We start from the raw sequence: 18,910 nt of genomic DNA on the forward strand, positions 1-18,910 counted from the left end.
TTTGCAGCCTACATCCAGGCATGGCTTGGTAGCACGCTCAGCTTCTGTGGTGAATTGGCAGGCAGCCAGGACTCATGAAGTTGCTGCAGGTCTAGCTCGGTTTGAAAGGCTGCAACACGGCTCAGGCTCAAACTTGAATGTGGTAGAGATAAGTTTCTTATTAAGGCGCACCTACGTTTTTGACGAGGTTTAAAAGCGGTCCGCTTCGTTCAGTAATTAGGTTAAAGAGCGCCACGGCTAACGGTCGTACGCATGCCAGGTCGTCAAGTTCATGTTGATGCTCATATACCCAATCACGACGCAATAGTATCCGTCATGACACCGAGAGACGTTATGCTAGTCCCCATATTTGTATACTGTCAAGGAGTAAATAGACTGCTGTCAGTAGCCCGTCCTGAAAGTAATAAAACTTTTGTTAATAAGCAGATGGGGACAAACAGACCTGTACCCCGTAAAACCCTGTGATCACACTCCCTTCCTTGGCGGAAAATACCCTCGTTTGTGTGTCCTTGCGGCGGATGGATGAGCTACGAATCTCACATTTCCGTCCGCGGTTCGTCGATATCTAATTGTTTAATTACTCGTTAGTAAGGTCATCCAATCACCCCGTTTATATCGTCCTCGACTCCTCGTGGGTGCCGGATATTGACAAGCAACTCACCTTAAGCCAGGCCAAAGTCCCCCCAGACTCTTTCCTCCACGTCGGATCCGTTTTTACAACATGCTGTGCAACCTCAATGCGATCCACAACCTCACCCCCAGGCCCATCGATTTCGAGCTCAATTTTCTTTGTCCACCTCCTGTCTTCGATCCGGCCAAATACTCTTGACTCATCGGGCACATCGGCTGCTGGGTCGAATGAAAACTCAATCCGGGACAGACCTTCCCAGCATATCGTTATTTTGGTGAGATGCCGGAGGTAGATGCCACCTGGGCCCCCGAAGGAAGTCCAAAAGAGCGGATGCAAGCCGCGGGTGGACGTGAGGGCAGCGGGGAAGAACGTGTCGTGAAGGTTGACTGTCGGGGGCGGTAGGGTTGGGTACCAGACGCTGGCGTGGCGGATATTAGCCTTTGGAGAGGGGCCGGGGCTAGATGTTGTTGGCCCTAGGGCGACAGCAATGCTAACTATTTTGAAGCCCTGTACGGTTCGCAGTGGTGATTAGCGAGAGACCTGGGGGCTGGAAATGGCTGAACACTCGATGAGGGCTTACATCAAACCCGATTTCCAACGCCGCTACAGGCCATCCTAAAGTCAGCCTCGTTGTCTGTGGCACGTCCTCCGCAAACCCTAACCAGGCCGATACCTCTTCTTCCTGGCCACCATCCACACACCGCAGCCCATGGATTCCGTTCAGCCCAACCGCCACATGAAACCCCATGAGCCCCTCACGCAAGCGTACCGACCCCTGCGCAAAGTCTCCACGTCCCACCCGGATTACAGCTCCGGAAACTAATGTTAAGGAAAGGCCGGCAATATACCCTGAATTGGCAAGGCGGGTTGTGGAAACGTCGACGCTTGCAACGCGCTCGGGAATACCAACACGTTCGCTACGTAGTAGCCGTCCGCCGATTTCCAGCGGGGAAGAGTTTTCCGGGTCGCCTTTCATGTTTCCGCCGACCGAAAGCCACGGAAGATCGGCGTCGCCTTTCTCTGCCGGCTTGGGTGGAACTTGCCAGCTCTGCGGTAAAGGGTCGGGTAGGTCGGCCCATCGCAAGTTCAAGACGGGAACTAGACCCAGTATCAACCCCCAGATCCGCGCACGGTTGCGGAGACCCGGGGAGAGACGGGTGTATCCAGTGCGACGGTAAATCCAGCGCCAGTCAGCCTCCCAGAGGCGCTGGCCATGACGCTCGCGGAGTTCGTAGAACCATGACCGTTCCCCTGCCTCAGCAAAGCGTGAGGCCCAGAACTGCTGACTGTAGTAAATGTGCCAGAACGAGCGGGAGGCCAGACGGACATTGAGGGCGTCGCGGGTGGGCAGATATGACGCAATGGTCGAGCAGAGTTCTTGGGGAAGGGTCATAAAGGGGTCACCGTCGGTGTGGTCGGTGCTTTCCTTGTGGTTGAGGTCAGTGCTGTCATTGTTGTCGTCGGTATTGTTGTTACTGTTATTACTATTCCTCTGTGATAACGTAACAGCAGGGGCGAGGGATGGCGGAGCAGCGGGCGGTTCTTGGGTTTTTCCCCTTACAATCTCATCCACTTCTGCTGTCGCCCGGGGGTCGACGAAGTACCCGTTCTCTGCCCACAAATCCTCATCTTCACCGAGGTCCACAATCGGCGTCTCCCAAGGGAAAGTGTTTTCCTTCCTGAGCACCGTCATGCCACCATAGTCATGCCCCCAGTACATCCTGTGCCCCACCATCTCCATCGGAATCGAAGCACAAAGATCCATTACCCTAGAGAGGGGTACGTCCCCGGGCGCAAAGGCCTTCTCGAGCAGATACCAACATGCGTCGTGAAAGACATAACCGTGCCGACCGTTTCGTGGTCCTTGGGTCATCACGCCGAACTCGTCAGCCTCAGGGTTGTCATAGCCGGGGTCGTCCCAACGCGCCGACGGGTCTGGGGGGGCGATATATTGGTATATTTCGATCTCCGCATTGCGTCCGACGCCTGTTAGTTGGGTGTATTTCTCTGGTGTGGTGTAGACTGAACGTGTCGTTAGATAGTGATGAAAGTCGTCGTTGATGAAGCTATTGTGCGAGACATTCTCACTCACCGCCACGGTACTCGGAAAGCCATATCTCGGTGTTAGGCCCGCAAATCCCAACACCACAGAGTGGGCACGCAAAGCGCGGGCTCATTTTCCAATCGTGGTGAAAAACAAGCAAAATCAAGGCGGTCGCACGCTACCCCTTCCGCAGGTACTCCTGGTGGGTGTTGTTGTTTGAGGGGTCAATGTCTTGAGTGTCCAAGATTGCGAAATTATGAGATTTGGAAGCAAGATCAAATTGGTGTGATGCGGCGTGAGGTTCGAGGCCTGCAGGTGTGAAGAAGGAATTAAAGAGGGGTCGATGCCGCCAATTGCGTGTTGGCGTTTTGAATCTGGCCAGGCGACTCCCATCCAAATTTATCATTGGATGGACATGCTCCAGGAGGAACCTCCCTCCGTAAATAAGGCAACCTACCTAGGTACTTCATTGTTTCAGCGGGGTTACTTAGCCCACATAGGTAGGCAACACGGTACATGATTAATCGGCTGTAATTACTATGTAAGACGTTATTGCGGGTTTATATAGAGTAAAAGGGTGAAGCTTATGCCCGGCTGCCGCCCTTTTTGGCCATATCGAAACCGACAAACTCCCTAAACGAGAACCAAATAGACACGCTTCAAAGCGTCAAAACATCACAAGCGGTCCTCGCTTCTGAATGAAGAACATCAGGAATAAGGGGGCCATGGGAGTGTTGAATATTGATGGGACTTTCTCTGTAGCCTTCCCCACCTTTTCACCCACGGAAGGATGGTGGATGGAATGTTGAATGACCCGATTCGGAGAACCCAAAATCTTGGCGTAATTGCGGAGTGGTGGCGGAGTTAATTGGTCTTAAAGGTGCCGACTCCCGTAACTTCATCGTGACACGCGTGATGCTTTCTCTTGAGCTGGATGATTTGTATATCTTCCGTTTTGCGCGGTCTTTACACTTCCTGACTTGCGCAGCGAGACCCAGACCGCATCTTTTTCATCGCATAATTACTCGCGGACATCCGATTAGCTGCCAATAATATCACTGCGCACAAGATGGCCAACTTGTCCCACGGTGATGGAACCATGGCGTCCCCAGTCCAGGCAACCAGCCTGGAACAGCTCCCACCCGAGATTCGGCGCCAGGTCCTCTTCAACTTTGATCTCGACGACTTAAAGGCCATTGTATTCGCTTCCCCTGTATTTTACCAACAATATTGCTTGGACCGGCAAGCGATACTGCGCAACAGCTTGGATCTCAGCATCGGGAGTGCTGCCATATCCGCCTGCGCTCTCCTGCGTTTTGAGGCGCTCCGGCAATTCCCATCTCGAAGTGCGCCTGGGGCCACGGAAGCCGTCGATGCCTTCCTTCGCGCGCACAATGCCAACGAGGCACGCCTCTACTCGGCGGTGCAACTTACTCACGCGGAGGTAGTCTCAATCGCGGCTCATTTTTCGAAGGTGGTAGAGCCTGTGGGCGATGCATTTGCGTTTTGGGCCTTGGGGAACTTGGAATTGGGGAAATGTCGTTCTGAATATGAACATCTCACTTTGGCCACGGAGCCGGCTCATGGGCAGAGCTTGGGTGATGCCGACAACCTGCCTCACGAGGAGCACCCGGATGATCCTGCAATCCACTCACCTCAAGGAGAACAGTCGGAGGATCCCAGCGCAATATCGACGGGGGGAGAGGAGAATTCTAATTACAGCGACTCGGAGGACGACACAACGGAAGATTCAAGCAGTGACTCTTCATCCGAGGCTGAAATCGCCTGGCCAACCCGGGTAGAGCGAATACGTATTTTTCGTGCGCTCTACCGGGTCGACCTGTGTTGCCGCATGTTTGGGGCCAAGAATGAGGCCGAGGAGGCGAACAGTTGGGTCGATGGCTGGATGGTGGAACAAGGGTTCACTAACACGTGCAAAGTGTTCGATGGGCTGGAAACTTGGGAGCTTGAAGAGGTCAGGAGCGTAAACCTATTCGTCACCCTGACGTACAATGAAGCGTTCGAGAAGATGACAACCGCGTTGGACCCTACGAACCCTCGGTATGTGGATGGTTATGAGCCCCCTGTCTCTCCCGATACATTCGAGAAGCTCGACGATAGTAAGCCAAAGCCCCTTCTTTCTTTCCTAGCCCCATCGCAGGCAACCAAACATAAGATCATTTTTTGTTCTTGTTGGGGGCCATCGCAGGGAAGGTCATGTAATTGCTCACTAATATGCTCACCTTTGGGAAAGTGGTGAATCTAGGCTCTCTCGAACTGGGCACGAGCACCCTCGGCGTAACGCACTTCTGGGATCTTTTACGCAAGGGTGACGCGGAGGCTTCGGATGAGTTCGTTCAAATGCTCTCCGGTACAATGCGGCATGGAGCGGCCATGGAGATGGAGGAGGACGTGTTCAGCATCCAGGCGCAATACACCGTACGGGACGAGAGCTTGAAGCGTAGCCAGAAAGCCACGGCGCGAGAAAAGATGCCGTTTTCGGGCGAAGACGGACGTAAAGATGATGAGGCCCTGGCGCCATATGCTTGGGGGGTGTTGTGCAAGGGCAGGTATCGCGACCTTTTTGGGGACTGCTTGCCGTTCTGGTGGGCGGAGCGAGCCCTAGTCATCTGGGAAGCGTCCCGGCTTGTCGGCAGCATGACCGACAACGATTTGCGGACGGCAGCGGATGGATTCGAAAGTGTTACCATCCAAGACCGCTGGGACTGGTATAATAGCTAGGATCCGCGGGTTAAGTTGAAGCACTTGTCGAAGAGGAGGGGGTCGTTGGGTTCATCGCTGGGCTTGGCTCATTTTGTAACTAAAGGGAGGCTTAATAAATTTTGAGAAAATGCATCGGATTTTACGGGGCCCTTTTCCTTACCATAGTCGGGATTCATCCCAATTTATCTTCTTGTTGCCGGGCATTACGCAGTGTTTGGCCGACATAAAGTGAGTTATGATGTTTGGTTGCGACCCCTGCCCGAACCACTGCAGCCTGAGTGAGGTGCCAGGATGGCGCAGCAGCACCTTGCCACATTTGTCGTGAGTCAAAGGTGGCTAAACAACAACTCGGCTTTCATTCTTGATAATCGTTCAGCACCCCGTCATTTCGTGGATAGGCCCTCCCAGGGCCTAACTCTCTGTCTACCTTGCAACTACCTATCTAGAAAAAGACCACCTGGCCAGCTTCAGTAATTAATTGGCGCCCCTGCGGTCTGGTAGATCGACCCATTCAAAGATGTTTGCCCAAAACGCCCAACCACCTTCGATCTCCCGTCTCGAGTCCCTGCCGCCCGAGATCCGGCGACACATTCTGCTCACACTCGACCTCGAGGAGATATTCACCATCATCCAAGCTTCAGCTATCTTCTACCAGCAATACTTGCTAGACCGCACGACCATTCTTCGCAGCAGCCTGCGGCGCACCCTGGGCGGCGCCGTCATCGTTGCCCGCGCTCTCCATCGGTTCAACCATGTGCGGATGTTGAAGAAGAGGGGGCCAGAGACGTACGAAGCACTGGACGACTTCCGTCACCTTTTGGACGCGAGCCACTCGCAACCTTCCACGGACACGCAGCTCACCGATGATGAAGTGCTTGATATGGTGGTCGAGTATCACTCCCTCATTCGACCCGTGGTCGAAAAGTACGTGGAATGGGCCCTGGACGGCCTGGCTCGCGACACAGGGACGGTGGGGGAACCACGCTCTCCCATAAGCCAAACCGAGCGGGTGCGCATTCTTCGTGCATTCTACCGATTTCAACTGTATTGTCGCATGTTTGGATCCCAAGACGACGCACCGAGCCGGGCATACAGAACTTGGTACTTGGAAGGAGATATCAGGATTAGTGACCTCCTGAATACCTTGGTTCCCTGGGAAATTGAGCAGTTGGTTAGCGTCAATTACTTTGCCGCACTCAAATACGATCGCATTTTTGACAGTATCGAATCGGACCTTCATCCCGACCATCCACGATTTGCGGACCAGGTTCGACCCCCAACACCCGACGGCGCATTTGAGTTGGACAACGGTACGTGTTTAGGATTTTCCTGTTAAACATCTGCGTTCAATTGTTACCTGGGCATGGGGAAACAGATGAAAGCGCCCTGTGCTGACTGTGCCCCCCTCGCAAGTGGTGAATCGTCAGTCCCTCCTCATGGGCACCTCATCCCGAGGCATACCACTGTTACATGAGATTTTCTTCAAGGTTACCGATCACGAAAGCCTGGTTGCCACCATGCAAAAGGCCATCTGCCTTCCGGCAGACTTGCGGCTGGATGCTGACGAGTTCAGCTGCCTGGACCAGGCCGGCTGGGAAAGGTACCAGGACGAAGACGAGAAAGCGCAACTCATCGGCACCCCCTTGCCGTTCCGAGGTGATAGCGAGTCACACTTGGGCACTCAGGGTAATTTCCCGCCGTTGGCCTGGACATTGATGTGGCAGGGAAAGTACAGTTTATTGTTTGGCGAGTGTATTCCGGACTGGACGCGGGATGCTGCATATGTGATGTGGGATGCGGAGAGGATTGAGAGCACTGGGGCGAGGGATAAGCTGGAGAAGCTTGCACCGGAACTGAGCCTAGATATTTTTGACTACACATGAACACAATCGCATGATTAATTACTATATCCGTAATTACTTGGATTTAATTCTGTATCTTCAATAGTAGGACGCCCCGGATACCATCCGGGGCTAAGCATGAATCCGAGTTTTCCGACTGCCGTCAACTAAATAAGGCCTCGTCAGTGTGGTTCCCTGAAAGGACACCGAATCTGTTCCCTCTCGCACTAATGGCCGGATTTGGGAACCTGCGAGGGCGTTTTGTCGTGGGTTCTGGAGAGCCAAGCCTAGGCTGTCCATTAGCACTGCCACGCCCCTCCAACTAGCACGACTTGGCGGTTGGCATAAGCCCTGACAGACTATTTTGAGCTTTTACCTCTTGGATAGGGGGTGTCAGATATCGGGAGAGCGGATGGGCATTTCCCCGTTTGTCTCGTGAATGTCGGATTATTTAAACCTCGTTGACGTGCTTTTGTAAGGGCGGTAGGTAGGGTTACTTTTCGGTTTCTATCGATTTCTCAGCTCTATTCTTACCCCCCGAACACTACTCTCAACATGCACCTCAAGTCCTTTTTGGTTGGGGCCCTGCTTCCCATTGGCCTGTTTGCTAGCCCAACACCAGACCTTGCTCCAGCCCTAAACGTGACGGCGGAGGCCGACGAACTCCTTGACGCCCGGGCTATTGTCCGCCCACAACATTGCACTATCGTCGGCGGTTCCACATACGTGAACTGCCGACGTGGCCCGAACACGAAATATGCTGTCAAATTGTCCATGAGGAAAGGGAATACGTACGACTTTTGGTGTGTTTATTCTGGGCAGTGTATTACCATCAACGGGTTCCGGAATTGGTAAGTTTTCCCTGAAACTGTCTGAGACCGGAGGAGACTGACACAGCGGCGTAGCGGGTGGCATTATTCGAAGCAACACGACTGTTTTGTGAGCGGACATTATACGGATAATCATTGCACGCAAGGTACGGTTGTCGACCCACGAATCGGCTCAGCGCATTGTACTAATCCTCGAGGTCAGCTCGTCTGGGGGGTTGTGGGTTCACCGACGACGAGGACGCCGCGGGGCCGTTTTAAGAAGATGGAGGAAACCCGAGTTTAGCAAGCTAGGTTGTACATGGGAATGGAATCCCGAGGAACCCTGATGGAGTGGTCATAATATGTCTGCTCTCATGTATGTACATACAGCACCTCCAGTATTCACAATATCACCACAACTGGCTCACCCATACCCCCACCGTCCGCTATCCGTGTAATGTCGTCAGTATGTGCGCGTTTATCGAACCCCCCTCCCTCACCGTCAGAGCCAGGGGTGATCGTCAAGACAGTGTCCACACCAACCACAGTCTTTGTCGCAAAGTCCATAGTCTTCGCCCTCGCTCTGATACCGACCGCTGTAGCTACTTCCATCGACGCCCCACCGGTTGTATCCCGAACCATACGGAGGGCCACGTCTGGTATTGTTCTTCTTCGAGCTCGCTTTCTTCTTCGTGCTCTTTGTCGCCGAGGGTGACTCTCCTTCCTTCACGACATGAGACTCGACGGTGGCCTTAGAAGCTGGCCGTTCATGTTGGTGTTTTGGCGAGTCTTGTTGGTGCTGAGTCCTAGCGTTTGGTGTTTTGAATACTTGGCCACAGCTGCAGACAAGCAAGAATGAAGTAATAGGGGTGATAACGGATTGTGTAGAGGTAGCTTTGTTAGCCGCGGGACCCCCATCCTGGCTCTTTGGTGGCTGAGGCTCCGCCCCCTTGTGCTTTGGCGAGTCGCGCTTGTGTTGTTCTAAGGCGTGACGATGCTTGAAAGACTGGCCACAAGAACAATGGAGGGCGGATTCAGTCTTGGATACGACCGGTGTGGGGCTGGCCGTAGTCGGCGTAACGTGGGCTGCCAGTCCCGGGCCGGTCGAAGTCTCTAGCTGCTGCTGGTGTTTTGGAGAGTCGCGCTTGTGTTGTGCTAAGGCCTGACTATGCTTGAAAGACTGGCCACAAGAACAACGGAGGGCGGATTCGGTCTTGGATACGACAGTCGTGGGGGTGGCCGTCGTCAGCGCAACCTGGGCTGCTAGTACCGGGCTGATCGAGATTTCTGGTTGCTTCTCGTGTTTTGGAGAGTCGCGTTGGTGTTGCTGCATTGCGGCCTCTGCCTTGAAGGACTTGCCACATTTGCAAACCACCGGAGCCATTGTAGGGGCGATGTGCGAATGTTGCTGATTGATGGATATGAAGTGTCGGACAGGAAATGACGTGAAGCCTTTTTGCTACGTCGTTTCTACCATGTCGATATGGGACGACTTTTGAGAAGTTGAGCGGGGTCCTTTGTTACCTGGATGCGTGGATGGTAGGCCTCACTGCTTGCTCTCGTTAATAAACACTGGCGTCCAATAACATGCAGGGGTGAACGGAAACTTCGTTTGCTCGCCCGTGCTTCCTGTCCGGCCTCGCGACCGTGCGGTTTACATGGAAGGCTTCACTCCTTTTATACTAGCTGTGGGCTACTAGGCAGTGGATGAGCGGTACGCAAAGCATAGACCGTGGTCAATTCCCACACAAAATCGGGTGAGGGCGAAGGAGCATGTTAGCTTTGAGTTGCAAATCAGATTGACAAACATGCGTGTATTTGGTCATGCGGAATGAAGGATGGCTAAATAGTTGTAGTTGATGTATGAGATCGTGACTCTATGACACTGGGAATATTCTCACAGCATTCGGCTCTGGGCACGCTGTAAACAACGAAGGAAATCCAAGGGCTGGGTACAATCATCCCCCTGGTAACTCAAAGGAGCAAGGGTACATACTCCTCTGTACTGCCTTACAATTGCCCCCGCTTGCACTTCGGGGTGCTGGTATCGACCGCCACAATCTTCCCAAAAAAGTCTGCAATATCCGCACCGGTCTTTTGCAAGCGAGTGGCCGGGTTGTAGCCCTCATGATACGGGATCCGTTCCTCCTCTGGAATATCATCAGCATCACATGCTTCACGCAACCACCCCGCATTCTCAAAGGAAACATACCGAAGAAAGCCCTGATCCACTTCTTGGGCACCGCTTGCGCCTCGTCATCCCACAAGGTAGCCAAGTACAGCGCAGTCGTGCCGGGGCTACCCATCATCTGGGCCTCTGACGCATTGAAGTGCTTGTTGGCGGCCATGGCTTCCTTCACGCGGGCGGCGCGGGCGCGGGCAGCGACTTCGATGGTGACATACTGGTCCTCCTTCGCCGGGCCGGTGTGGTAGAGGCCGAGGTTCTTGGCGACAGAGTGCCAGATGACCGGGTCAAAGTCATTGTCGTTGCCGAAAGCAAAGTCGTTGCGGGACTGAGAGCCGTCAAACTCGATGGTGTCGTGCTTGGCGAGGTCGGCCAAGTGGAAAGTGGAGCTGTTGCCGGTGGTGGTCAACTTGAAGTCAACGGCTTGCTGGAATGGCATGTCGAACGCGGTGTATTCGAAGTTGAAGGCCCCGACGACGCCGGTTCGGACGGCCTCAAGGTCGATGTTGAGACCGGAGCGGGGGAGGAAGCCGTGGTTGGCCATGACATTGAGGCCGGGGCAAGGAGAACGGCCTGGACGTTTGTGTCAGCTGGTTGTTTCATGCCATACGCAATGGAGAATGATGAAGGTTCCGAGGTTAAACTCACTATCACCATGGTGTCTGTGGTACTCATGACCTTCCGGCTCATCGATGGCTGCGGCGAAGCCAGCGAGCGCCGCTTGGAGGAGAAAGTTGAGTTTCATCTTAAAATGAGAATGTGATGGAAAGTTAAACTTGGCGGCGTGCGATGCAGTATCGAACGGATGATGGAGAGAAGGATGCGGTGCTTGCGTTTCGAAAACATCCACTACGAACGGCCATATTGTATCAACTTATACACTACTTCCTTTTCCCTCCATGACCATCCTTCACGATGTAAACAGCGCGTACTGCCCATTGCGCCTCAATTCAACAGCGTATTTCGGTCTCGCTTCATGGCGGAGTGAATGGGGACTTGACTTCGCCGACGGGCCGGACGGAGACTCAAATGACCGGCAGTCACATAGCGTCCCGGAATCCCGGGTGTGCCACGTTTCGCGGTCCGCACACGCGGCTGTGTGCATATGGACTGGGAAATTGGTCTAGTGTAGGCTGACAAACGGTATTTGGCTTGCGAAATTTGTGAAGAATTTTTTAATGTTGGGGACCGCGTCGTTGATGAATTCGCGATTTGGAATTCTTTTGACATGGATACGCATGTGGGGCCGCGCGTATCGGCCCCTCTCAGCCCCACTATTTACCAAGCGAATACGCACTTGCATACCCGCCCCTTGCGCCCTTAACCCCGACACGTGCTCGACGACAACCTCGACGATGAATCACCCTGGATGACTCAGGAGCGTGCAGTACCATGCTACCTTCAAATACCCTTCTAGGAAGTTACTTAACATTCCCCTCACGCTCCCGGGCGGACCGGGCCTGGCCAAGCTCCCGCTCTCCGATTCGGGAACATCAAAATCAACGTTTTTCCGACGAAACACAGCAAAAAAGGGCGGTCTGGTACTTCACGCCAAGCATCGGGCTGCTCGGGCACAGCCGGTGTTTAGCGGAGACAAGCTGGGCTATGCTACCATCGCTTCCCCAGAACCCACGGTGCCCCGTTGAAAAGGGCGGGTGTGGCTTGAAGCTGACAATCTAAAAGATTTGAAATTTTGGCTTTATTTTGGTAGTGACCCGGAGATGCAAAAGGCGTCAACATCTTAGCAGTCATAAATAGGAAGGAACCTGGAACGGGGCAGCTAGCTCTACACCAAAGTTTGATATCACAGCTGGCTAGGTGGTAACTTAGTACCTAATCGGGGTTCACTTGTTGATATCTACACCAACACATTTTACAACAACTCACACAACCATGTCTTGTTCGCCCCCAACTCACCTCCATCCCATGGATGAGACCGACGAAACGGTTGGGTCCAGCCTAAGCGGCAGTGAGCAACGCCAGCTCAAGACCCGCAGACCCCACAGAAAGTCGAGATTTGGGTGTACCAAATGCAAGGCACGAAGGATTAAGGTACGCAGTCCCCCATGCGTTGAGTGGCTGGCTTTTGTGGGAGGTCCCCGATTAACTGGCTGCCTCGTGGCTGCATGACAGTGCGACGAGGCCATGCCGCGTTGTTCTAGGTGCGAGAAGATGAACCTCTCCTGCCAATACCGCAAGAGGAAGGACGCTGAGGGCTGGACCGAGCCCCCGGATTTCTCGTGGCTGGCTCAGACGCTGGAGCCCGCAGACTTTGAGCTCTTCAAGCACTACTTGGAACACACTAGCAAGCACCCCACCGTGGGTGAGCAAGACAAGTACACCCTGCAGATCGGCATTCCCAACTTAGCCTGCCAAAGCAAGCCGCTTATGCGGTCTGTTTTGGCGCTCGCTGCTGTCTGCAAGTGCTGCGATATGATTGACCAGCCGCTGGACGTGTATGATCATGAGGCACGCCGCGAGCAGGTCGCTGAACTGTTGCGGCTGGCACACCAGTACCATCTTGATTCTTTGCACGAGATCCAGGCAACCCTCCACCAGTCGACCAACTACGACCACATCTTGGCGAATGCCGCCATGATGGGCATGTACGGTTCCGCCAGCCACTGCGCCCGGATCTGGCTCGCTAAGACCGCGCCGTACGGCGAGCCGTGTGGGGGTGACCTTGCCCCCGGGTGTCCCCAGTGGATGAGCCTGTTCCGCGCCGTTCGTCTGGCATACGCAGGACTGCTCAAGAACTCACCCCAGGGGAGTCCAGTCAGCTCGCCCAACGGTCTCGCAGCACACTCTGAGTACCGTGCACCCTCGCAGACTCCGACAGATGATGCAGCTGGCCCAACAATCACCAGCCATCCTCTGGGCCCGATCCTCGCTGCAACGGTCGGTCCAGCACTCACCCGCCTGAACGAGAAGGCGGCCGAAGTGCAGCTGCTGGCCCACACCAACGGCTCTTACACCCGTCCTCTGCAATCCTGCTTCGAGGCACTCGACATGCTCGGCAAAATTGTGGCCAGCAGTTTCCCTCCACCACAATCACCGGCCGGCTCATGCCCGGGGACAAGACCCAGCACACCAACAAGTCGTGTCCAGCTCAGCAATCCAAATCCGAACAACACATACCCGTATTACGCTGCGGTACCTCTCCCCATCGACATCACCATCACCGCAGCTGACCCAACCGCCATGCTCTCGGAAATCTCTCCCTGGCTTCGCCGTTACACAGCCAGCATCTCTTCCATGGTCCCTTCCCCCATGCCCCGTCGCACCATCATGTCCTTCATCCACAAAGTACCCACTAGTTTCCTCACTCTCGTCCAGGATGTCATCCCGTTGATGCCGACTGACACCGAGCCGTCGGGAGGAGCGATGGGCGCGATGTCGGAACTCACTCTCGCGCATCATTTGGCCTTTGAAATCTTCACCCACTGGTTGGTGTTGGTCATGTTGCTAGATAATGTCTGGTGGATTGGGGGCATCGGCGCGTGGGAGCTGGGGCGTGCTGTTGCGTTGAGGAAGTCGATGGTTGAGATGAACTGGCAGATGGGGTTGTCCTGGGACCGGGAGGGTGAGAATGGGGAGTGGTGGCCGGAGAGTATGTATGAGGTGGGGAGGTTGCTGGAGAAGCATCGATGAGGGGATGAGTCCAAGTCAGGTCGGCTTAGGGTTGGGGGGCATAGCGTTCCTAAAGGAATCTTTTCATACTTGGCGAGGCGAATATGGCGTACTGATTGAAAATATTAAAATAAAAATGAAGCTGCAACACGAACACTTAAGAGTCTTGATGGTTGGTCAAATACTTCCGCCTTTGTTTCTCCCTGTCAGGCTGCTGCATGTTTCCTCATTATTACCGCTAACAGCTGCGTACTCCGCCCAGCCTCGGATGCGAGCAAAGTTTATTGTTCCTTTCCCCATGATTCCGTTATTACACACTTATCAAGCGAGCAACTCGCATCTCCATGCTCGCATCTCGCGCGTACCCCCTACCACCGCTGGTAGCGAGAACTCAAGGCGACAATTTCCCAATTCGCACGACGTTCAGTGGGCTGTACGCTTCTCTCGGTCGGGGGCGTGTGTAATTACGCACTGGCACCTGTGGCTCCTACGGCGATTGCCCAGTTAATTAATCATGGGCACCCAGCTCACAGCCGGATACGCACTCCCGTCAATTAATGCCCAAATCTCCCCTACGGAATGCCCTTGGCTGCTGGAGGCCCCAAATCTACCATCCACACCGTCTGGATCGTCCGACCAACCACGGATGCATTAGCAAGCAGCGAGTTGGCCCCTTTTTCAACGGGCAGTGCTGCTTCTGCAAGCGGCTGACCTTGGCATGTTCTCGTTTTGCACACTCCCGTCGCCTGATTCCTGCGCCCCCGCCTGCCCTCCAACCTGTTTGTGGGACCTTTCCCCCAGGATGTGTCTGTATCCTAGTTCGTTTCCGGCTGCGTGGAATCAAGCCGAAAGAACGAGCCACAGGGGCTCACAGATCGCTTCACCTCGATCACTAAGATCAAAGGTGCCGGCAGGAACCCTAGCAAAGCCGTTAATTAAATGGTATGATAACACATAGCCCAAGCCGGTCGCTGTCCGGGATAGCCCCGGCAGGCGTTTTTCTTGAGTTGGTGTTGCGATCCATCACCCCCCTGTCACCACCTCAGAAGCCGTGGCCCTGATGTGTCATAGGTATATCCAAAGCAACACACCCTCAGCAGCGGCCCACACCCTTCTTTCATGCTGATATCCAAAGCAACGCATCCTTAGCCGTGCCATCGTTATCATCAAGCCTAATTAGCTCCACCCAGCGACTCCCAGTTGCTGCGGCTCAGACATACCGTCGGGCAGACCGGATGGTATGAAACGGACCACGTCGTCGATGTCCGGTACTCCCCTGTTCAGACGTTGAACGACACATACATAGGTAGGCACAGGCGTGTAGTTTTCTCCGACACCATACTCGAACCCGGTGATTCCAAATGCAGTGGTGCAAGGGAAGCGAATACGGTCCGGGACGCGCGCCGGAGCGAGTAGGAAGCGGTAATTAGGTCAGTTCCTTCATCGGTGAGCCCGCCGGATGCTAGAGTAATTTTGTGCCAGCTCAAAGAGGTCGTGGAAGCGTGGGATTCGGTTTTCGAAACCACGGCTTCGCGAAGAGCCGATGCCAGAGTTTGAAAGGCATGATGACAACCACTGTCGTAAAAGAAACCAAAAAGGTGAGATACTGTGATTTATGTTAAAGGGAACGGGAAGGATCAGTTACTAATGCAAACCCGCTACCCGTCGCAACATTGACGAAGGGGGTGGTTATAAGTGACCCAAACCCTCAGGGGTTCGAGCTTCACAATGTCCCCGAAGTATATGATGGACGGCGACTAGCTGTTGACATCACGAAGTGAGTCTGGTTTCTCCAGGTATCAATAGCGGCTTCATGAAGTGAACGTTAAATGCGTCCGTACAACACTATATTCTAAATATTATGTCAAATTTGCCTGTTGAGATAGGTAATTAGGTAAATCGACCCCGGTCCGCTGCCATCGTGAGAGGCCAATTACCTAATTATACTGTCCTGAGTCAATGTGTCAAGAGGGTATCTGGTCACTGCTGACACAGTCGTGAGAAGTTAATTAAGTAATGTACCACCATTTTAATTACTTTTCGTGTTACCGTACAGGTTTGACATATTCCATTCCTCGTGTCCCTGTCTCCATGAACAGGATATCTTTGTGTCATCATTCATTCGATCCTTTGCAGTCGTTCCAAATTGTAGAACTTAATTCCGACATTTTGATGAACTCTTCAAGCTGTAACTTGCAATGAATCTACAACCTCGACGACCAACTGTTCGGCCCATAGCCGATACCCCTCCAGGTTAAGATGCACATGGTCATCCAGATGCTTTTCGGTATCAACAGCCGGTGCCCGTGCAAATAGGACCCTCGCTGGCCCTATCTCTGCGTCCAATCCCTTGACCATGGTCTCGATACCCACGTTGGCCGCCACAACCAGCTCCCGCGAAATGTCCTTTCTATGCGTCAGTCCCGTGACCAAAACTTTATTCTTTCCTTCATTGACACGCCCCAACGCCGAGATGAGAGTTTGCAGCGCTGCCAGATCAGTGGCCGACAACCCACGCTTCGGATTCAGGTTGTTCGCTCCCATATGAACAACCCACAGTTTAACAGTCCCACAAGCTGCCAACATGGGCAAGAGGCCGGGTAATAATTTCTCCTGCTCCTCCCCGTCGCCGCCATCCGTGGCGGGTGTGCCAGCCAAGCGGTAGGCAACATTTTGAATCTTGTCGCCCCCCACACCGGCATTGAAAACGCGGTTCAGACGGGTGACTTCCGGCTTCGTCTCCCGTCCGAGATTGACCCGACCCAGCGTGTCGTCAGTCAACATGGCGTGTGACGGCCATGGTTCGACAAAGTTGACCCCCTTGCCGGTCGTGAGCATACGCTCAAGCATGGAGTCGCCGATGAGGACGACTGTAGGCCCGTTTTCTGGTGCATCTTTGGTTTGTGAATGTAGGAGAGGGATGTGGGAATTTTCGGACGTGTCATGGGAGCGAACTTTGTACTTGGAAATCCGTCGGAGGTCGGTTATGATAGGTTCCATGTTGGCTGGAATTTTGATCGATATTGGTGTTGTAGCCTTTCGGCCTAATTTGGGTTTAAGGATTTGCGTTGGAGAGCGCGTGGGCCTTTGAGGGCTGCGAGTTGGCACGCGTCTTACAATCGAAGAAAAGCCAGCTCGCAGGCCGTTATATTTCGTCGATTTCAGAATATGAAGGGGAGAGCAGACTGGGTGGCCGGAGAGCCGACCAGAAAACATGTTATAATGTCACTCCCACGTTGGCAGCAAGGATGTTTCAACACCGCGGCGCAGTTGTTGTGTACGATGGTTAGCCCTGTGGGGCGTTGTGCTGGCCCCGAGCTGAGTCACCCGGCGCGGATGAGAACGGGAGCCGAGCCCCGAGTTGGAATGCGTGCCTTCTATGACCTTTTGTTGTCTCTTTTTTCTTTGGGTTTCGTATTCTTTTCTAGGGGTAGTCACATGAAGGCACTGTATTATTTTGCCATTGCATCGCCTTCCGCTTGTCGGTTTCCTTGGGTGTTTACTTTGCTTTGTTTACCAATGCAATAATTAATTAAGTGTAATCAATCAAGGACATAATTAATTAATAACTATCTGGTGAAGAGGTCGTGACATTGCTGCGAGATGAACTTGGCCATTAATCATGAATAGATTGAGTTGACCCGTTGTGTCAGGGGTTGACTTGATTGATGAAACAACGAATTTTTCGTTTACGAGGTAATCGAGTTGAGGCCGCGCACCGTGAGTCTTGCTTATTATTAGGGTTCAAGTTGGGAAGGGGTCCTGGGTTGGGGGAGACGAAAATGTCAAAACTTTGATTCTTAGAGATATGAACGGCAATGGGGGTGAACCTTCCAAGGCCGCCCAAAGACAAATGAATGATCGAGTGTGGAATTGGTGTTAGCCCTGGTCTGAATGTTTGATGAGAAAGCGATGGGTAACTAATCAATTATCTACACAGCCGGGCGATGGTCCAATCGCTACATTTAGCAAGGTTCAGTGCCATCCCATGAAACATCGGCCGCATCAATGTAAGGACGGCGTTGAAGTTCCAAACCCTCTCCACCGTGGCACTATCGGCCAATCTTGAATGGCCTAGCTCCCTTACTACAACTGATTTGGTTAGCTTGAGGATATCTGGTACCTAATCCATAAATTAATTACGTGAAAGGTTTGAGGAGTCTGGAATAATCGATAACAAATAAGTTTCCAGACGACAGTCTCTGGTGCAACTAACCCATCCGCTCTACTTCCTTCCCGTCTTATGATCCGTCTGAATTATGGTGCTGAACATTGACTGACCAATGGCGGATACGGCGGGTCGGCCAAACCTCTTTTTCGGTCTCTTCCTCCTTATCGCAGACCGTGGCCAGCGGCTCGTACTCGCAACTAATACCCGAACCACCTTTTTCTAAAGCGTGGCGTACGAATTAGCGAGATGTCGGTGCCGAGGTGATACTTGGAGCCTCCTAGCGTCGGCACTGCGGAAAGTCAACTGAGGATGGTGGGCTCCTCGGGCAGCCGATGGTTTTGACACCATATGGACAAGGCTTACACCTTTCCGCTTGTGGCTCTAGTGACACAGTACGGGGTTACAGCGGGTGTGTCGATTAATTTATTTGCCGTGTCTGCACTGCTCAATCAATAGCCCGCCCTTAAGCGAAGAAGAAAGTCGTCAGTCTTTTCCTGAAACACTATCGATCGGTCAGTGGTGGCTAGTTGGGGCTTCCCCGCTTGGTTCCTGCTCGGGACTTTTAATTACCCTGCTGCAACAGAAGGAGAGAATGAATGTAGAGGATGTTCTTCCCAAGTCGATGTCCCGTGTTCTCGGGAGAGGGGGAGGAGCTGGACCTGCAGGAAAGCACGCCAAAAATAGACTGGGGACGCGTCCCAACTCCCGGGTTCGACATCGGCAGTTCACTAAGGAGAAACCCAGGAGCCCGGGAGATGGAATGCAATTAATTTGAGAATAAGCCAGCCTACTTTTGTGCTAACATGGTGACTTCCGCCAACACCCAGAAGCTAGGTAATTAATCGCTAAACTAAGTACTCCCATTAATGAATAAT

The 18,910-nt window shown here is 53.3% G+C and overlaps 8 protein-coding genes across 8 annotated transcripts; 4 read left to right on the plus strand and 4 right to left on the minus strand.

The window, feature by feature from the left end:
* Positions 1-293: 293 nt before the first annotated feature.
* Positions 294-2,808, minus strand: C8A04DRAFT_29167 (uncharacterized protein; the record flags this gene model as incomplete). Its single annotated transcript, XM_062780903.1, has 5 exons — positions 294-356; positions 443-565; positions 662-1,138; positions 1,212-2,653; positions 2,724-2,808. 5 exons carry the CDS (start codon positions 2,806-2,808, stop codon positions 294-296), a joined length of 2,190 nt encoding a protein of 729 aa, XP_062636521.1.
* Positions 2,809-3,744: 936 nt separating this feature from the next.
* Positions 3,745-5,417, plus strand: C8A04DRAFT_29168 (uncharacterized protein; the record flags this gene model as incomplete). The annotated part of the gene is made up of 2 exons (XM_062780904.1): positions 3,745-4,795; positions 4,930-5,417. The coding sequence occupies 2 exons, from the start codon at positions 3,745-3,747 to the stop codon at positions 5,415-5,417; spliced, it is 1,539 nt and encodes a 512-aa protein (XP_062636522.1).
* A 499-nt stretch (positions 5,418-5,916) lies between these two features.
* C8A04DRAFT_29169 (uncharacterized protein) lies at positions 5,917-7,282 on the plus strand (the record flags this gene model as incomplete). The annotated part of the gene is made up of 2 exons (XM_062780905.1): positions 5,917-6,709; positions 6,813-7,282. The coding sequence occupies 2 exons, from the start codon at positions 5,917-5,919 to the stop codon at positions 7,280-7,282; spliced, it is 1,263 nt and encodes a 420-aa protein (XP_062636523.1).
* A 513-nt stretch (positions 7,283-7,795) lies between these two features.
* On the plus strand, positions 7,796-8,328 carry C8A04DRAFT_29170 (uncharacterized protein; the record flags this gene model as incomplete). The annotated part of the gene is made up of 3 exons (XM_062780906.1): positions 7,796-8,091; positions 8,146-8,216; positions 8,273-8,328. 3 exons carry the CDS (start codon positions 7,796-7,798, stop codon positions 8,326-8,328), a joined length of 423 nt encoding a protein of 140 aa, XP_062636524.1.
* A 123-nt stretch (positions 8,329-8,451) lies between these two features.
* C8A04DRAFT_29171 (uncharacterized protein) lies at positions 8,452-9,433 on the minus strand (the record flags this gene model as incomplete). The annotated part of the gene is made up of 2 exons (XM_062780907.1): positions 8,452-8,495; positions 8,593-9,433. The coding sequence occupies 2 exons, from the start codon at positions 9,431-9,433 to the stop codon at positions 8,452-8,454; spliced, it is 885 nt and encodes a 294-aa protein (XP_062636525.1).
* Positions 9,434-10,059: 626 nt separating this feature from the next.
* Positions 10,060-10,979, minus strand: C8A04DRAFT_29172 (Chloroperoxidase; the record flags this gene model as incomplete). Its single annotated transcript, XM_062780908.1, has 3 exons — positions 10,060-10,199; positions 10,262-10,807; positions 10,883-10,979. 3 exons carry the CDS (start codon positions 10,977-10,979, stop codon positions 10,060-10,062), a joined length of 783 nt encoding a protein of 260 aa, XP_062636526.1.
* A 1,181-nt stretch (positions 10,980-12,160) lies between these two features.
* On the plus strand, positions 12,161-13,885 carry C8A04DRAFT_12653 (uncharacterized protein; the record flags this gene model as incomplete). The annotated part of the gene is made up of 3 exons (XM_062777408.1): positions 12,161-12,286; positions 12,368-13,331; positions 13,422-13,885. The coding sequence occupies 3 exons, from the start codon at positions 12,161-12,163 to the stop codon at positions 13,883-13,885; spliced, it is 1,554 nt and encodes a 517-aa protein (XP_062636527.1).
* Positions 13,886-16,045: 2,160 nt separating this feature from the next.
* Positions 16,046-16,864, minus strand: C8A04DRAFT_29174 (SGNH hydrolase-type esterase domain-containing protein; the record flags this gene model as incomplete). Its single annotated transcript, XM_062780909.1, has 1 exon — positions 16,046-16,864. One exon carries the CDS (start codon positions 16,862-16,864, stop codon positions 16,046-16,048), a length of 819 nt encoding a protein of 272 aa, XP_062636528.1.
* Between the last annotated feature and the right edge of the window lie 2,046 nt (positions 16,865-18,910).

Source organism: Dichotomopilus funicola (genome assembly GCF_033296635.1).
Source record: "Dichotomopilus funicola strain CBS 141.50 unplaced genomic scaffold C8A04scaffold_36, whole genome shotgun sequence".
In the NCBI taxonomy this organism is placed as follows: domain Eukaryota; kingdom Fungi; phylum Ascomycota; class Sordariomycetes; order Sordariales; family Chaetomiaceae; genus Dichotomopilus; species Dichotomopilus funicola.